Source organism: Salmo salar, chromosome 29 (genome assembly GCF_965601325.2).
Source record: "Salmo salar chromosome 29, fSalSal1, whole genome shotgun sequence".
NCBI lineage: Eukaryota > Metazoa > Chordata > Actinopteri > Salmoniformes > Salmonidae > Salmo > Salmo salar.
Window position 1 is genome coordinate 29,525,128 of NC_138319.1, and position 14,946 is coordinate 29,540,073.

At 45.7% G+C, this 14,946-nt stretch overlaps 1 protein-coding gene across 10 annotated transcripts in view; it reads left to right on the forward strand.

Annotated features, from left to right (window-relative positions):
• The window catches only part of LOC106590532 (protein AF-10), a 115,148-nt gene that overhangs the window by 70,720 nt on the left and 29,482 nt on the right, over positions 1–14,946 (forward strand). For all 10 annotated transcript variants that reach the window (XR_014383092.1, XM_082970785.1, XM_082970787.1 and 7 more), the window contains 3 exons: positions 1,282–1,377; positions 1,861–2,182; positions 2,666–3,358. Coding sequence is in view for 9 of the 10 variants with exons in the window: in XM_082970785.1 (XP_082826911.1) it covers positions 1,282–1,377; positions 1,861–2,182; positions 2,666–3,358 (1,111 nt within the window). In the remaining variant the exon portion in view is untranslated. The remainder of the gene's footprint in view (positions 1–1,281; positions 1,378–1,860; positions 2,183–2,665; positions 3,359–14,946) is intronic.

Sequence of the window (14,946 nt, forward strand, 5' to 3'; positions counted from 1 at the left end):
ATACGCCTAAAATACCATTGCGGGACTGAGGTTGGATTTGGGACCAGTTCTTGCGGACAGAAAGCCAGCAGTTGCGTGTTGAAGAGGTCGTTCCGCGCAGACTGCCATACTGACTAATAAAACTAACATTGCACTGAAAAAACGTCAGAATATCAATCTTAAATCGTTTGGTTGATGGTGTCATCGTTTTGATTCAGGACTAGTGAGATTGATGCAACAAGAATAGATTACGTTAACCAATTTTTGGCCAACTCTCTCTCGAACAGTAGATCAACTGGCGAAAGCTAGCCAAGATCGTTTACTTCTGAAACGGGACAAAACAAAGGCTACAAAACATTTCCGTACAAACAACAGCTGTTAGCGATATGAAGTGGCTATTATTGCTATCTATCTGACAGATAAGTAGAGGCTAGCGCTAACCTGGCTCTGGTAGCTGCTAGTGTACTTTATTCATTCACCCCAGTCGAGAGGGGATGAAACATTAGCTAACCTTACATATCAGTGACAATACTAACTCAGCTCTGCTAATAAACACTCGTTTTTTTCTGTTCAGTTAAACGGCAGTTACCTTGCCAGCTACATCAGTCAACTAAATATTAGCCAGTCTCTGCTCTGCTTGGTTTTGCAACTCGGTGAAAGACAGCAAACCATACACACTGAACTATGCTCAACTCTCCCATGCTGATCCAGCCAGCCTTCCAGAAGCCTTGCCTTTACACAGCCTGTCAGCCCGCTCTGTGGTGTCCGTGTGGTCCTAAATCCCAGCTGAACACTCCAAACAGCCTTCCCGACCGCACGGAGGCGTCCATGTGATCCTAAAGCACTCTGTTGCCGGGTTTTGTATCACATTGCAATGGTACAACTGGGGGGGACAAAAATGCAATTTCAGAATGGGGGGAATGACCCCCGTCCCCAGTGAAAGTTGCGCCTCTGCGTGTGTGTGTGCATGTACCTACATGTACGTGTGTAACTGAGGGTGTAAATTGAGTTTTGAGGGGTTTAGGCCATGGATTGGGTAGAATCTCTCACTAGGAAGACAGAAAACCAAGTGTCTGCTAAATGGCAGAGATTTGAACCTCTCTTCTGTCTTAAGCACTTTGTGGTTATTTTATTTTCATTGTGGTTGAACCATCCTTTCAGCTCAGACCTGGGCTGGGAATTAAAGATACATTTTCTCTTTCTCTCTTTCATAAGACGTGCCCAACCCAAACACTCATCTGTCTCATCCTCTACTTTCCTGCCCTTCCTTAACGCTTATCCCTCCCTTTTCTCTCTCCTCAGAAACACAAAGAGAGGGAGAGACACAAACCCAAACACAAGAAGATTCTAGAGCTTTCCCCCACCCTCGCTCCAACTCTCATGGTCACCTCAGACAAGGTGAGCCCACTCCTCCTTTCCGCCCTGCTTCTCTCCCTCTCTTTCTCTCTCTCTCCCTCTCTTTCTCTCTGTCTCTCCATCTCACTCCGTGGGTTTAATGTGAGGTGAACATTGACTAGCTCTGTTAGGCATTAGGGCTGGACTGACCTCTCTCATGCTCCACTTCTCCACTCCTCCTTTCCTCTCCTCTCCTACTCTCCTCTCCTTTCCTCTCCACTCCTCCTCTCCTCTCCTTTCCTCTCCTCTCCTCTCCTCCTCTCCTTTCCTCTCCACTCCTCCTCTCCTTTCCTTTCTTCTCCACTTCTCCTCTCCGTTCCTTTCCTCTCCACTCCTCCTCTCCTTTCCTCTCCACTCCTCTCTTCTCCTTCCCTCATCTCCTTCCCTCCCTCTCCTCTATACTCCTCCACTACACTACACTCCACTCTTCCTCTCCTCCCTCTCTTCTCCAATCATCCTCTCCTCCTCTCCTCAACCATCTCCCAGAGCTACAGCAGCGGTGGTGGAGGAGGAGTCTCCTCTTTGCCCACCTCATCGCAGAAGCGATTGGATGACAGTGCCGCCCGTTTCACCACCGCCAACTTCCAGGAAGTGCCTGTGCACTCCGGGAGTGCTAAGGACGCCCCCCCCACAGGGTCAGAGAGCAAACAAGGGTCGGAGGTCAAACTGGGCAAGAAGAGCATTAGCCATGGGATTGGTGTTCAGCGGGGACGCAAGTCCCTCATACCTGGGAAGCCCCTCCCCTCTGCTGTGGTCACTACGGCAACCTCCTCCACCGCCGCCTCCTCCACTGGAACCTTTCATCAAGGTGAGATTGATAGGTGAGACTGTTTACGTTTGTACGTTTGTACGTGTGTTTGTGCGTGTGTGACAGTTGTTGGATGTTGTCCAGAGTGCCAGCGTATGACCATCATCTCCCTGGCTAGATCCTGGCTCCTGTAATCTCTGCCACACACAAACAACACACACAGAGACACTAGAGAGGGACGCTCAGACGCCATCAGTCTCCCTTGACCTCTGACCCCTTATGGCAGCGTGTGTGTGTGTGTGTGTGTGTTTCAGCCTTCAGGGGGCAACTCTGGAGGTCTGACGTGTTGTAAGTTGCATCTAGTGGGAAAAGGGTCTCACAGTCCAACGAGAGACTGAGGAACAAGGAGATGGTTATTAGATGGAAAGAGAGAGTTGTTTTTGCTCTGTGTTATCTGTTACTGGTGTTTCCATGTGTCTGGCAGTGCCAGAGGGTCGGTCTGTGTGTATTAAGTCTGCAAACAGCTTCTCCTCTCTCTCCCAGCCCTCCTGCTGTCAAATAAGACGTCCTCCACCGTGACTCCTCCCACCTCTGACTTCCTGGGCTTCTCTGATCCGTTGCTGCGCTCTGGAGGCGGGGACTCCTTCTCCCCGCCCTCGTTCAGCCGTTGCCTAGTGAAGCCCAGTGAGCTCACGTCCTTGGAGGGCATGGCGTCGCTCAGCACCTTCGGTTCGATGATGTCGCTTCCTGCCAGCGGTGGCCTAGCCGGCGGTAAACTGTACGAGAACTCTCACAGTGAGCCAACGGGGAACGTTGCCGCCACTGCCGGCTACAAACGCTCCTCATCATCCTCCTCTTCCTCTGCTGCCTCCTCCTCCTCTGGGCCAGGGATGGGGGTAGAAGTAGGAGAAGAAGGAGTGAAGGGAAAGAAGAAGAGAGGAAACTGGAGGAACCGATATGGACCCTGCTTCAATGCTCCTGACGGCATGGCTACAGACGGACCTGAGCACCACACAGCACCGCTACCTCTCCCCTCATCGTCCTCTTCTCTCTCCTCCACCTCATCCTCCTCTCCTTCCCCCTCCTCTACCAGCGCTCTGCCAGGCCGGCCCGGTGGAGGAGAGAGAGGAGGTCTGCTGTGTGTTGGTGTCAGCAGTGGGATCCAGAAGTCTCCTTCCTTACTGAGGAACGGCAGCGTGCAGATTGATGGAGTCACCTCTACTCCGTCTGGGACCGGTAAGATCCACACACACAAACAACCCCTTTCCTCACTCTGTCTTTCATTGCTCATTCTATCAAAGCATGTTTTGTATCAGCAGCTGTGTAATGCTGTGGTGGAGACTGATGACTGGCCATAAAGCAGTACCGGGCTAAATGGGAGAGAGCTGCCTAAGGGTTGAACAGGCAATTAGAGGCTGTTGTAGTAGAGAGGAGGGGAAGGTTAGAGTGCTGTGAACCCTGCTGGACAACACTAGGTGTGTGTGTGTGTGTGTGTGTGTGTGTGTGTGTGTGTGTGTGTGTGTGTGTGTGTGTGTGTGTGTGTGTGTGTGTGTGTGTGTGTGTGTGTGTGTGTGTGTGTGTGTGTGTGTGTGTGTGTGTGTGTGTGTGTGTGTGTGTGTGTGTGTGTGTGTATGAAGTGCTCTCTGTCTCGTTTCATCTTGTGTTCCATTTCTCGGCAACCGCGTCAATGCTTTGGAGTTCCTTTCTGCTGCAGGAAATGTCTATTCCCTTCTGCTGCAGGAAATGTCTATTCCTTTCTGCTGCAGGAAATGTCTATTCCCTTCTGCTGCCTGGAAATGTCTATTCCCTTCTGCTGCAGGAAATGTCTATTCCCTTCTGCTGCCTGGAAATGTCTATTCCCTTCTGCTGCAGGAAATGTCTATTCCCTTCTGCTGCAGGAAATGTCTATTCCCTTCTGCTGCAGGAAATGTCTATTCCCTTCTGCTGCAGGAAATGTCTATTCCCTTCTGCTGCAGGAAATGTCTATTCCCTTCTGCTGCAGGAAATGTCTATTCCCTTCTGCTGCCTGGAAATGTCTATTCCCTTCTGCTGCAGGAAATGTCTATTCCCTTCTGCTGCAGGAAATGTCTATTCCCTTCTGCTGCAGGAAATGTCTATTCCTTTCTGCTGCAGGAAATGTCTATTCCCTTCTGCTGCAGGAAATGTCTATTCCCTTCTGCTGCCTTGAAATGTCTATTCCCTTCTGCTGCAGGAAATGTCTATTCCCTTCTGCTGCAGGAAATGTCTATTCCCTTCTGCTGCAGGAAATGTCTATTCCCTTCTGCTGCAGGAAATGTCTATTCCCTTCTGCAGGAAATGTCTATTCCCTTCTGCTGCAGGAAATGTCTATTCCCTTCTGCTGCAGGAAATGTCTATTCCCTTCTGCTGCAGGAAATGTCTATTCCCTTCTGCTGCCTGGAAATGTCTATTCCCTTCTGCTGCAGGAAATGTCTATTCCCTTCTGCTGCAGGAAATGTCTATTCCCTTCTGCTGCAGGAAATGTCTATTCCCTTCTGCTGCATGAAATGTCTATTCCCTTCTGCTGCAGGAAATGTCTATTCCCTTCTGCTGCAGGAACTGTCTATTCCCTTCTGCTGCATGAAATGTCTATTCCCTTCTGCTGCAGGAAATGTCTATTCCCTTCTGCTGCCTGGAAATGTCTATTCCCTTCTGCTGCCTGGAAATGTCTATTCCCTTCTGCTGCAGGAAATGTCTATTCCCTTCTGCTGCAGGAAATGTCTATTCCCTTCTGCTGCAGGAAATGTCTATTCCCTTCTGCTGCAGGAAATGTCTATTCCCTTCTGCTGCAGGAAATGTCTATTCCCTTCTGCTGCAGGAAATGTCTATTCCCTTCTGCTGCAGGAAATGTCTATTCCTTTCTGCTGCAGGAAATGTCTATTCCTTTCTGCTGCAGGAAATGTCTATTCCTTTCTGCTGCAGGAAATGTCTATTCCCTTCTGCTGCAGGAACTGTCTATTCCCTTCTGCTGCAGGAAATGTCTATTCCCTTCTGCTGCAGGAAATGTCTATTCCCTTCTGCTGCAGGAAATGTCTATTCCCTTCTGCTGCAGGAAATGTCTATTCCCTTCTGCTGCAGGAAATGTCTATTCCCTTCTGCTGCAGGAAATGTCTATTCCCTTCTGCTGCAGGAAATGTCTATTCCCTTCTGCTGCAGGAAATGTCTATTCCCTTCTGCTGCAGGAAATGTCTATTCCCTTCTGCTGCAGGAAATGTCTATTCCCTTCTGCTGCAGGAACTGTCTATTCCCTTCTGCTGCAGGAAATGTCTATTCCCTTCTGCTGCAGGAAATGTCTATTCCCTTCTGCTGCCTGGAAATGTCTATTCCCTTCTGCTGCCTGGAAATGTCTATTCCCTTCTGCTGCAGGAAATGTCTATTCCCTTCTGCTGCAGGAAATGTCTATTCCCTTCTGCTTCCTGGAAATGTCTATTCCCTTCTGCTGCCTGGAAATGTCTATTCCCTTCTGCTGCAGGAAATGTCTATTCCCTTCTGCTGCAGGAAATGTCTATTCCCTTCTGCTATTTGCATCCTTCTATCTTTCTCTTTTTCTCTCTTGCACTCTATCTCTTTCTGTCTTTCTCTCTCTCTCTCTCTCCTTTCTTTCTTTCTCTCTCTTTCTTTCTCTCTCTCTCTCTCTCTTTCTCTTTCTCTGTGTTTCTCTTTTTGTCTTTCTTTCTTGCTTTCTTTCTTTCTGTCTTTCTCTCTCATTCTCCCTCTCTACTCCTCACTATATTTGTTCCCCTCATTTCTCTCTCTCTCTCTCTCTCTTTCCTTCTTCACTCTCTCTCCTCTCCTCCCTCTTATCCATGCCTCTCTCATTCCTTCCTTTACCTCTGTCTCTCTCTCTGTCTTGCCTCTCCTCTGTTCTGTAGGCTCTCTCCATGTTTGAATTATTCCACATGTTGTGTTACAGCCTGTCAAAAAGGATTCCATTGAGTTTATTTCTCACCCACTTACACACAATACCCCATAATGACAAAGTGAAAACATGTTTTTAGAATTATTTTTATTAACTTATTTATTTAAATGAAAACAAAATATATATATAATTTGCATAAGTATTCACACCCCTGAATCAATACATGTTAAAATCACCTTTGGCAGCGATTACAGCTGTGAGTCTTTCAGGGTAAGTCTCTAAGACCTTTCCACACCTGGATTGTGTAACATTTGCGATTATTATTTTCGAAATGTTAAAGCTCTGTCAAATTGGTTGTTGATCATTGCTATACAACCATTGTCAGGTCTTACCATAGATTTCCAAGTAGATTTAAGTTAACTGTACCTCGGCCACTCAGGAACATTCACTGTCTGCCTGGTAAGCAACTCCAGTGTAGATCTGGCCTTGTGTTTTAGGTCATTGTCCTGCTGAAAGGTGAATTCATCTCCAGTGTCTGGTGGAAAGCAGACTGAACCTCTAGGATTTTGCCTGTGGTTAGCTCCATTCCTTGTTCTTTTTTTTATCCTCAAAAACTTCCCATTCCTTAACGATTACAAGCATATCCATAACATGATGCAGCCATCACTATGCTTGAAAATATGGAGAGTGGTACTCAGTAATGTGCTGTATTGGATTTGACCCAAACATAACACTTTGTATTCAGGACAAAAAGTTAATTGCTTTGCCACATTTGTTGCTGTATTACTTTAGTGCCTTTTTGCAAACAGGATGCACGTTTTGGAATATTTGGATTCTGTACAGGCTTCCTTCTTTTCATTCTGTCAATTAGATTAGTATTGTGGAGTAACTACAATGTTGTTGATCCATCCTCAGTTTTCTCCTATCACAGCCATTAAACTCTGTAACTATTTACAGTCACCATTGGCCTCATGGTGAAATCCCTGAGTGGTTTCATTACATTTACATTTTAGTCATTTAGCAGACGCTCTTATCCAGAGCAACTTACAGTAGTGAATGCATACATTTCATACATTTCCCCCCCCCCCCGTACTGGTCCCGCGTGGGAATCGAACCCACAACCCTGGCGTTGCAAACATCATGCTCTACCAACTGAGCCACACTGGACCGTTTCCTTCCTCTCTGCAAACTGAGTTTAGGAAGGACGCCTGTATCTTTATAGTGACTGGGTGTATTGATACACCATCCAAAGTGTAATTAATAACTTCACCCTGCTCAAAGGGATATTCATTGTCAGCTTTTTTTATTTTGACCCATCTACCAATAGGTGCCCTTTGCGAGGCATTGGAAAACCTCCCTTTGACATTATGGGGTATTGTGTGGCCAGTGACCAAAACATTTCAATTAATCCATTTTAAATTCAGTCTGTAACACAACAAAAGGTGGAAAAGTCAAGGGGTGTGAATGCTCTCTGAAGGCAGTGTGTGTGTGTGTGTGTGTGTGTGTGTGTGTGTGTGTGTGTGTGTGTGTGTGTGTGTGTGTGTGTGTGTGTGTGTGTGTACTGTAAATATTTAGCTGGGGGTTAATGTGGGGCGGTAATGGAGATTCTTGTCGTTAATCTCATCCCTCCATCCTGTCTCCTGCCGTTCCCGCTGACAGATAGATAGTTAATCTGACAGATTGTTGTGTGTGTGTGATGGTTGGGGGCTAAATGGGGGTTATATCTTGGCTGGGTTAATGTTTGATAATACGGGGTGTGTCTGGGTGGGGGGTTAATGTCATTGGGAGGGCAGCTTGGGTTAAAGTAGGCTTCATGTTTTGCAGTACAGGCAGGGCTCCAGCCGTCTGATATGTTGGCTGCTGTTCAGTGTAGTATTCTCTCCTGGTTTACCCTCTCTAAACCTACTACATCTCTCCTGGTTTACCCTCTCTAAACCTACTACATCTCTCCTGGTTTACCCTCTCTAAACCTACTACATCTCTCCTGGTTTACCCTCTCTAAACCTACTACATCTCTCCTGGTTTACCCTCTCTAAACCTACTACATCTCTCCTGGTTTACCCTCTCTAAACCTACTACATCTCTCCTGGTTTACCCTCTCTAAACCTACTACATCTCTCCTGGTTTACCCTCTCTAAACCTACTACATCTCTCCTGGTTTACCCTCTCTAAACCTACTACATCTCTCCTGGTTTACCCTCTCTAAACCTACTACATCTCTCCTGGTTTACCCTCTCTAAACCTACTACATCTCTCCTGGTTTACCCTCTCTAAACCTACTACATCTCTCCTGGTTTACCCTCTCTAAACCTACTACATCTCTCCTGGTTTACCCTCTCTAAACCTACTACATCTCTCCTGGTTTACCCTCTCTAAACCTAGTACATCTCTCCTGGTTTACCCTCTCTAAACCTACTACATCTCTCCTGGTTTACCCTCTCTAAACCTACTACATCTCTCCTGGTTTACCCTCTCTAAACCTACTACATCTCTCCTGGTTTACCCTCTCTAAACCTAGTACATCTCTCCTGGTTTACCCTCTCTAAACCTACTACATCTCTCCTGGTTTACCCTCTCTAAACCTACTACATCTCTCCTGGTTTACCCTCTCTAAACCTACTACATCTCTCCTGGTTTACCCTCTCTAAACCTACTACATCTCTCCTGGTTTACCCTCTCTAAACCTACTACATCTCTCCTGGTTTACCCTCTCTAAACCTACTACATCTCTCCTGGTTTACCCTCTCTAAACCTACTACATCTCTCCTGGTTTACCCTCTCTAAACCTACTACATCTCTCCTGGTTTACCCTCTCTAAACCTACTACATCTCTCCTGGTTTACCCTCTCTAAACCTACTACATCTCTCCTGGTTTACCCTCTCTAAACCTACTACATCTCTCCTGGTTTACCCTCTCTAAACCTACTACATCTCTCCTGGTTTACCCTCTCTAAACCTACTACATCTCTCCTGGTTTACCCTCTCTAAACCTACTACATCTCTCCTGGTTTACCCTCTCTAAACCTAGTACATCTCTCCTGGTTTACCCTCTCTAAACCTACTACATCTCTCCTGGTTTACCCTCTCTAAACCTACTACATCTCTCCTGGTTTACCCTCTCTAAACCTACTACATCTCTCCTGGTTTACCCTCTCTAAACCTACTACATCTCTCCTGGTTTACCCTCTCTAAACCTACTACATCTCTCCTGGTTTACCCTCTCTAAACCTACTACATCTCTCCTGGTTTACCCTCTCTAAACCTAGTACATCTCTCCTGGTTTACCCTCTCTAAACCTACTACATCTCTCCTGGTTTACCCTCTCTAAACCTACTACATCTCTCCTGGTTTACCCTCTCTAAACCTACTACATCTCTCCTGGTTTACCCTCTCTAAACCTACTACATCTCTCCTGGTTTACCCTCTCTAAACCTACTACATCTCTCCTGGTTTACCCTCTCTAAACCTACTACATCTCTCCTGGTTTACCCTCTCTAAACCTACTACATCTCTCCTGGTTTACCCTCTCTAAACCTACTACATCTCTCCTGGTTTACCCTCTCTAAACCTACTACATCTCTCCTGGTTTACCCTCTCTAAACCTACTACATCTCTCCTGGTTTACCCTCTCTAAACCTACTACATCTCTCCTGGTTTACCCTCTCTAAACCTACTACATCTCTCCTGGTTTACCCTCTCTAAACCTACTACATCTCTCCTGGTTTACCCTCTCTAAACCTACTACATCTCTCCTGGTTTACCCTCTCTAAGCCTACTACATCTCTCCTGGTTTACCCTCTCTAAACCTACTACATCTCTCCTGGTTTACCCTCTCTAAACCTACTACATCTCTCCTGGTTTACCCTCTCTAAACCTACTACATCTCTCCTGGTTTACCCTCTCTAAACCTAGTACATCTCTCCTGGTTTACCCTCTCTAAACCTACTACATCTCTCCTGGTTTACCCTCTCTAAACCTACTACATCTCTCCTGGTTTACCCTCTCTAAACCTACTACATCTCTCCTGGTTTACCCTCTCTAAACCTACTACATCTCTCCTGGTTTACCCTCTCTAAACCTACTACATCTCTCCTGGTTTACCCTCTCTAAACCTACTACATCTCTCCTGGTTTACCCTCTCTAAACCTACTACATCTCTCCTGGTTTACCCTCTCTAAACCTACTACATCTCTCCTGGTTTACCCTCTCTAAACCTACTACATCTCTCCTGGTTTACCCTCTCTAAACCTACTACATCTCTCCTGGTTTACCCTCTCTAAACCTACTACATCTCTCCTGGTTTACCCTCTCTAAACCTACTACATCTCTCCTGGTTTACCCTCTCTAAACCTACTACATCTCTCCTGGTTTACCCTCTCTAAACCTACTACATCTCTCCTGGTTTACCCTCTCTAAACCTACTACATCTCTCCTGGTTTACCCTCTCTAAACCTACTACATCTCTCCTGGTTTACCCTCTCTAAACCTACTACATCTCTCCTGGTTTACCCTCTCTAAACCTACTACATCTCTCCTGGTTTACCCTCTCTAAACCTACTACATCTCTCCTGGTTTACCCTCTCTAAACCTACTACATCTCTCCTGGTTTACCCTCTCTAAACCTACTACATCTCTCCTGGTTTACCCTCTCTAAACCTACTACATCTCTCCTGGTTTACCCTCTCTAAACCTACTACATCTCTCCTGGTTTACCCTCTCTAAACCTACTACATCTCTCCTGGTTTACCCTCTCTAAACCTACTACATCTCTCCTAGTTTACCCTCTCTAAACCTACTACATCTCTCCTGGTTTACCCTCTCTAAACCTACTACATCTCTCCTGGTTTACCCTCTCTAAGCCTACTACATCTCTCCTGGTTTACCCTCTCTAAACCTAGTACATCTCTCCTGGTTTACCCTCTCTAAACCTACTACATCTCTCCCTGTTTACCCTCTCTAAACCTACTACATCTCTCCTGGTTTACCCTCTCTAAACCTACTACATCTCTCCTGGTTTACCCTCTCTAAACCTACTACATCTCTCCTGGTTTACCCTCTCTAAACCTACTACATCTCTCCTGGTTTACCCTCTCTAAACCTAGTACATCTCTCCTGGTTTACCCTCTCTAAACCTACTACATCTCTCCTGGTTTACCCTCTCTAAACCTACTACATCTCTCCTGGTTTACCCTCTCTAAACCTACTACATCTCTCCTGGTTTGCCCTCTCTAAACCTACTACATCTCTCCTGGTTTACCCTCTCTAAACCTACTACATCTCTCCTGGTTTACCCTCTCTAAACCTAGTACATCTCTCCTGGTTTACCCTCTCTAACCTCTAAACCTACTACATCTCTCCTGGTTTACCCTCTCTAAACCTTCTACATCTCTCCTGGTTTACCCTCTCTAAACCTACTACATCTCTCCTGGTTTACCCTCTCTAAACCTACTACATCTCTCCTGGTTTACCCTCTCTAAACCTAGTACATCTCTCCTGGTTTACCCTCTCTAAACCTACTACATCTCTCCTGGTTTACCCTCTCTAAACCTAGTACATCTCTCCTGGTTTACCCTCTCTAAACCTACTACATCTCTCCTGGTTTACCCTCTCTAAACCTAGTACATCTCTCCTGGTTTACCCTCTCTAAACCTACTACATCTCTCCTGGTTTACCCTCTCTAAACCTACTACATCTCTCCTGATTTACCCTCTCTAAACCTAGTACATCTCTCCTGGTTTACCCTCTCTAAACCTACTACATCTCTCCTGGTTTACCCTCTCTAAACCTACTACATCTCTCCTGGTTTACCCTCTCTAAACCTACTACATCTCTCCTGGTTTACCCTCTCTAAACCTACTACATCTCTCCTGGTTTACCCTCTCTAAACTACTACATCTCTCCTGGTTTACCCTCTCTAAACCTACTACATCTCTCCTGGTTTACCCTCTCTAAACCTAGTACATCTCTCCTGGTTTACCCTCTCTAAACCTAGTACATCTCTCCTGGTTTACCCTCTCTAAACCTAGTACATCTCTCCTGGTTTACCCTCTCTAAACCTAGTACATCTCTCCTGGTTTACCCTCTCTAAACCTCTAAACCTACTACATCTCTCCTGGTTTACCCTCTCTAAACCTTCTACATCTCTCCTGGTTTACCCTCTCTAAACCTACTACATCTCTCCTGGTTTACCCTCTCTAAACCTACTACATCTCTCCTGGTTTACCCTCTCTAAACCTAGTACATCTCTCCTGGTTTACCCTCTCTAAACCTACTACATCTCTCCTGGTTTACCCTCTCTAAACCTAGTACATCTCTCCTGGTTTACCCTCTCTAAACCTACTACATCTCTCCTGGTTTACCCTCTCTAAACCTAGTACATCTCTCCTGGTTTACCCTCTCTAAACCTACTACATCTCTCCTGGTTTACCCTCTCTAAACCTACTACATCTCTCCTGATTTACCCTCTCTAAACCTAGTACATCTCTCCTGGTTTACCCTCTCTAAACCTACTACATCTCTCCTGGTTTACCCTCTCTAAACCTACTACATCTCTCCTGGTTTACCCTCTCTAAACCTACTACATCTCTCCTGGTTTACCCTCTCTAAACCTACTACATCTCTCCTGGTTTACCCTCTCTAAACCTACTACATCTCTCCTGGTTTACCCTCTCTAAACCTACTACATCTCTCCTGGTTTACCCTCTCTAAACCTAGTACATCTCTCCTGGTTTACCCTCTCTAAACCTAGTACATCTCTCCTGGTTTACCCTCTCTAAACCTAGTACATCTCTCCTGGTTTACCCTCTCTAAACCTAGTACATCTCTCCTGGTTTACCCTCTCTAAACCTACTACATCTCTCCTGGTTTACCCTCTCTAAACCTACTACATCTCTCCTGGTTTACCCTCTCTAAACCTACTACATCTCTCCTGGTTTACCCTCTCTAAACCTACTACATCTCTCCTGGTTTACCCTCTCTAAACCTACTACATCTCTCCTGGTTTACCCTCTCTAAACCTACTACATCTCTCCTGGTTTACCCTCTCTAAACCTAGTACATCTCTCCTGGTTTACCCTCTCTAAACCTACTACATCTCTCCTGGTTTACCCTCTCTAAACCTACTACATCTCTCCTGGTTTACCCTCTCTAAACCTACTACATCTCTCCTGGTTTACCCTCTCTAAACCTACTACATCTCTCCTGGTTTACCCTCTCTAAACCTAGTACATCTCTCCTGGTTTACCCTCTCTAAACCTACTACATCTCTCCTGGTTTACCCTCTCTAAACCTACTACATCTCTCCTGGTTTACCCTCTCTAATCCTAGTACATCTCTCCTGGTTTACCCTCTCTAAACCTACTACATCTCTCCTGGTTTACCCTCTCTAAACCTACTACATCTCTCCTGGTTTACCCTCTCTAAACCTACTACATCTCTCCTGGTTTACCCTCTCTAAACCTACTACATCTCTCCTGGTTTACCCTCTCTAAACCTACTACATCTCTCCTGGTTTACCCTCTCTAAACCTAGTACATCTCTCCTGGTTTACCCTCTCTAAACCTACTACATCTCTCCTGGTTTACCCTCTCTAAACCTACTACATCTCTCCTGGTTTACCCTCTCTAAACCTAGTACATCTCTCCTGGTTTACCCTCTCTAAACCTACTACATCTCTCCTGGTTTACCCTCTCTAAACCTACTACATCTCTCCTGGTTTACCCTCTCTAAACCTACTACATCTCTCCTGGTTTACCCTCTCTAAACCTACTACATCTCTCCTGGTTTACCCTCTCTAAACCTACTACATCTCTCCTGGTTTACCCTCTCTAAACCTAGTACATCTCTCCTGGTTTACCCTCTCTAAACCTACTACATCTCTCCTGGTTTACCCTCTCTAAACCTACTACATCTCTCCTGGTTTACCCTCTCTAAACCTACTACATCTCTCCTGGTTTACCCTCTCTAAACCTACTACATCTCTCCTGGTTTACCCTCTCTAAACCTACTACATCTCTCCTGGTTTACCCTCTCTAAACCTACTACATCTCTCCTGGTTTACCCTCTCTAAACCTAGTACATCTCTCCTGGTTTACCCTCTCTAAACCTACTACATCTCTCCTGGTTTACCCTCTCTAAACCTAGTACATCTCTCCTGGTTTACCCTCTCTAAACCTAGTACATCTCTCCTGGTTTACCCTCTCTAAACCTACTACATCTCTCCTGGTTTACCCTCTCTAAACCTACTACATCTCTCCTGGTTTACCCTCTCTAAACCTACTACATCTCTCCTGGTTTACCCTCTCTAAACCTACTACATCTCTCCTGGTTTACCCTCTCTAAACCTACTACATCTCTCCTGGTTTACCCTCTCTAAACCTACTACATCTCTCCTGGTTTACCCTCTCTAAACCTACTACATCTCTCCTGGTTTACCCTCTCTAAACCTACTACATCTCTCCTGGTTTACCCTCTCTAAACCTAGTACATCTCTCCTGGTTTACCCTCTCTAAACCTACTACATCTCTCCTGGTTTACCCTCTCTAAACCTACTACATCTCTCCTGGTTTACCCTCTCTAAACCTACTACATCTCTCCTGGTTTACCCTCTCTAAACCTACTACATCTCTCCTGGTTTACCCTCTCTAAACCTACTACATCTCTCCTGGTTTACCCTCTCTAAACCTAGTACATCTCTCCTGGTTTACCCTCTCTAAACCTACTACATCTCTCCTGGTTTACCCTCTCTAAACCTACTACATCTCTCCTGGTTTACCCTCTCTAAACCTACTACATCTCTCCTGGTTTACCCTCTCTAAACCTACTACATCTCTCCTGGTTTACCCTCTCTAAACCTACTACATCTCTCCTGGTTTACCCTCTCTAAACCTACTACATCTCTCCTGGTTTACCCTCTCTAAACCTACTACATCTCTCCTGGTTTACCCTC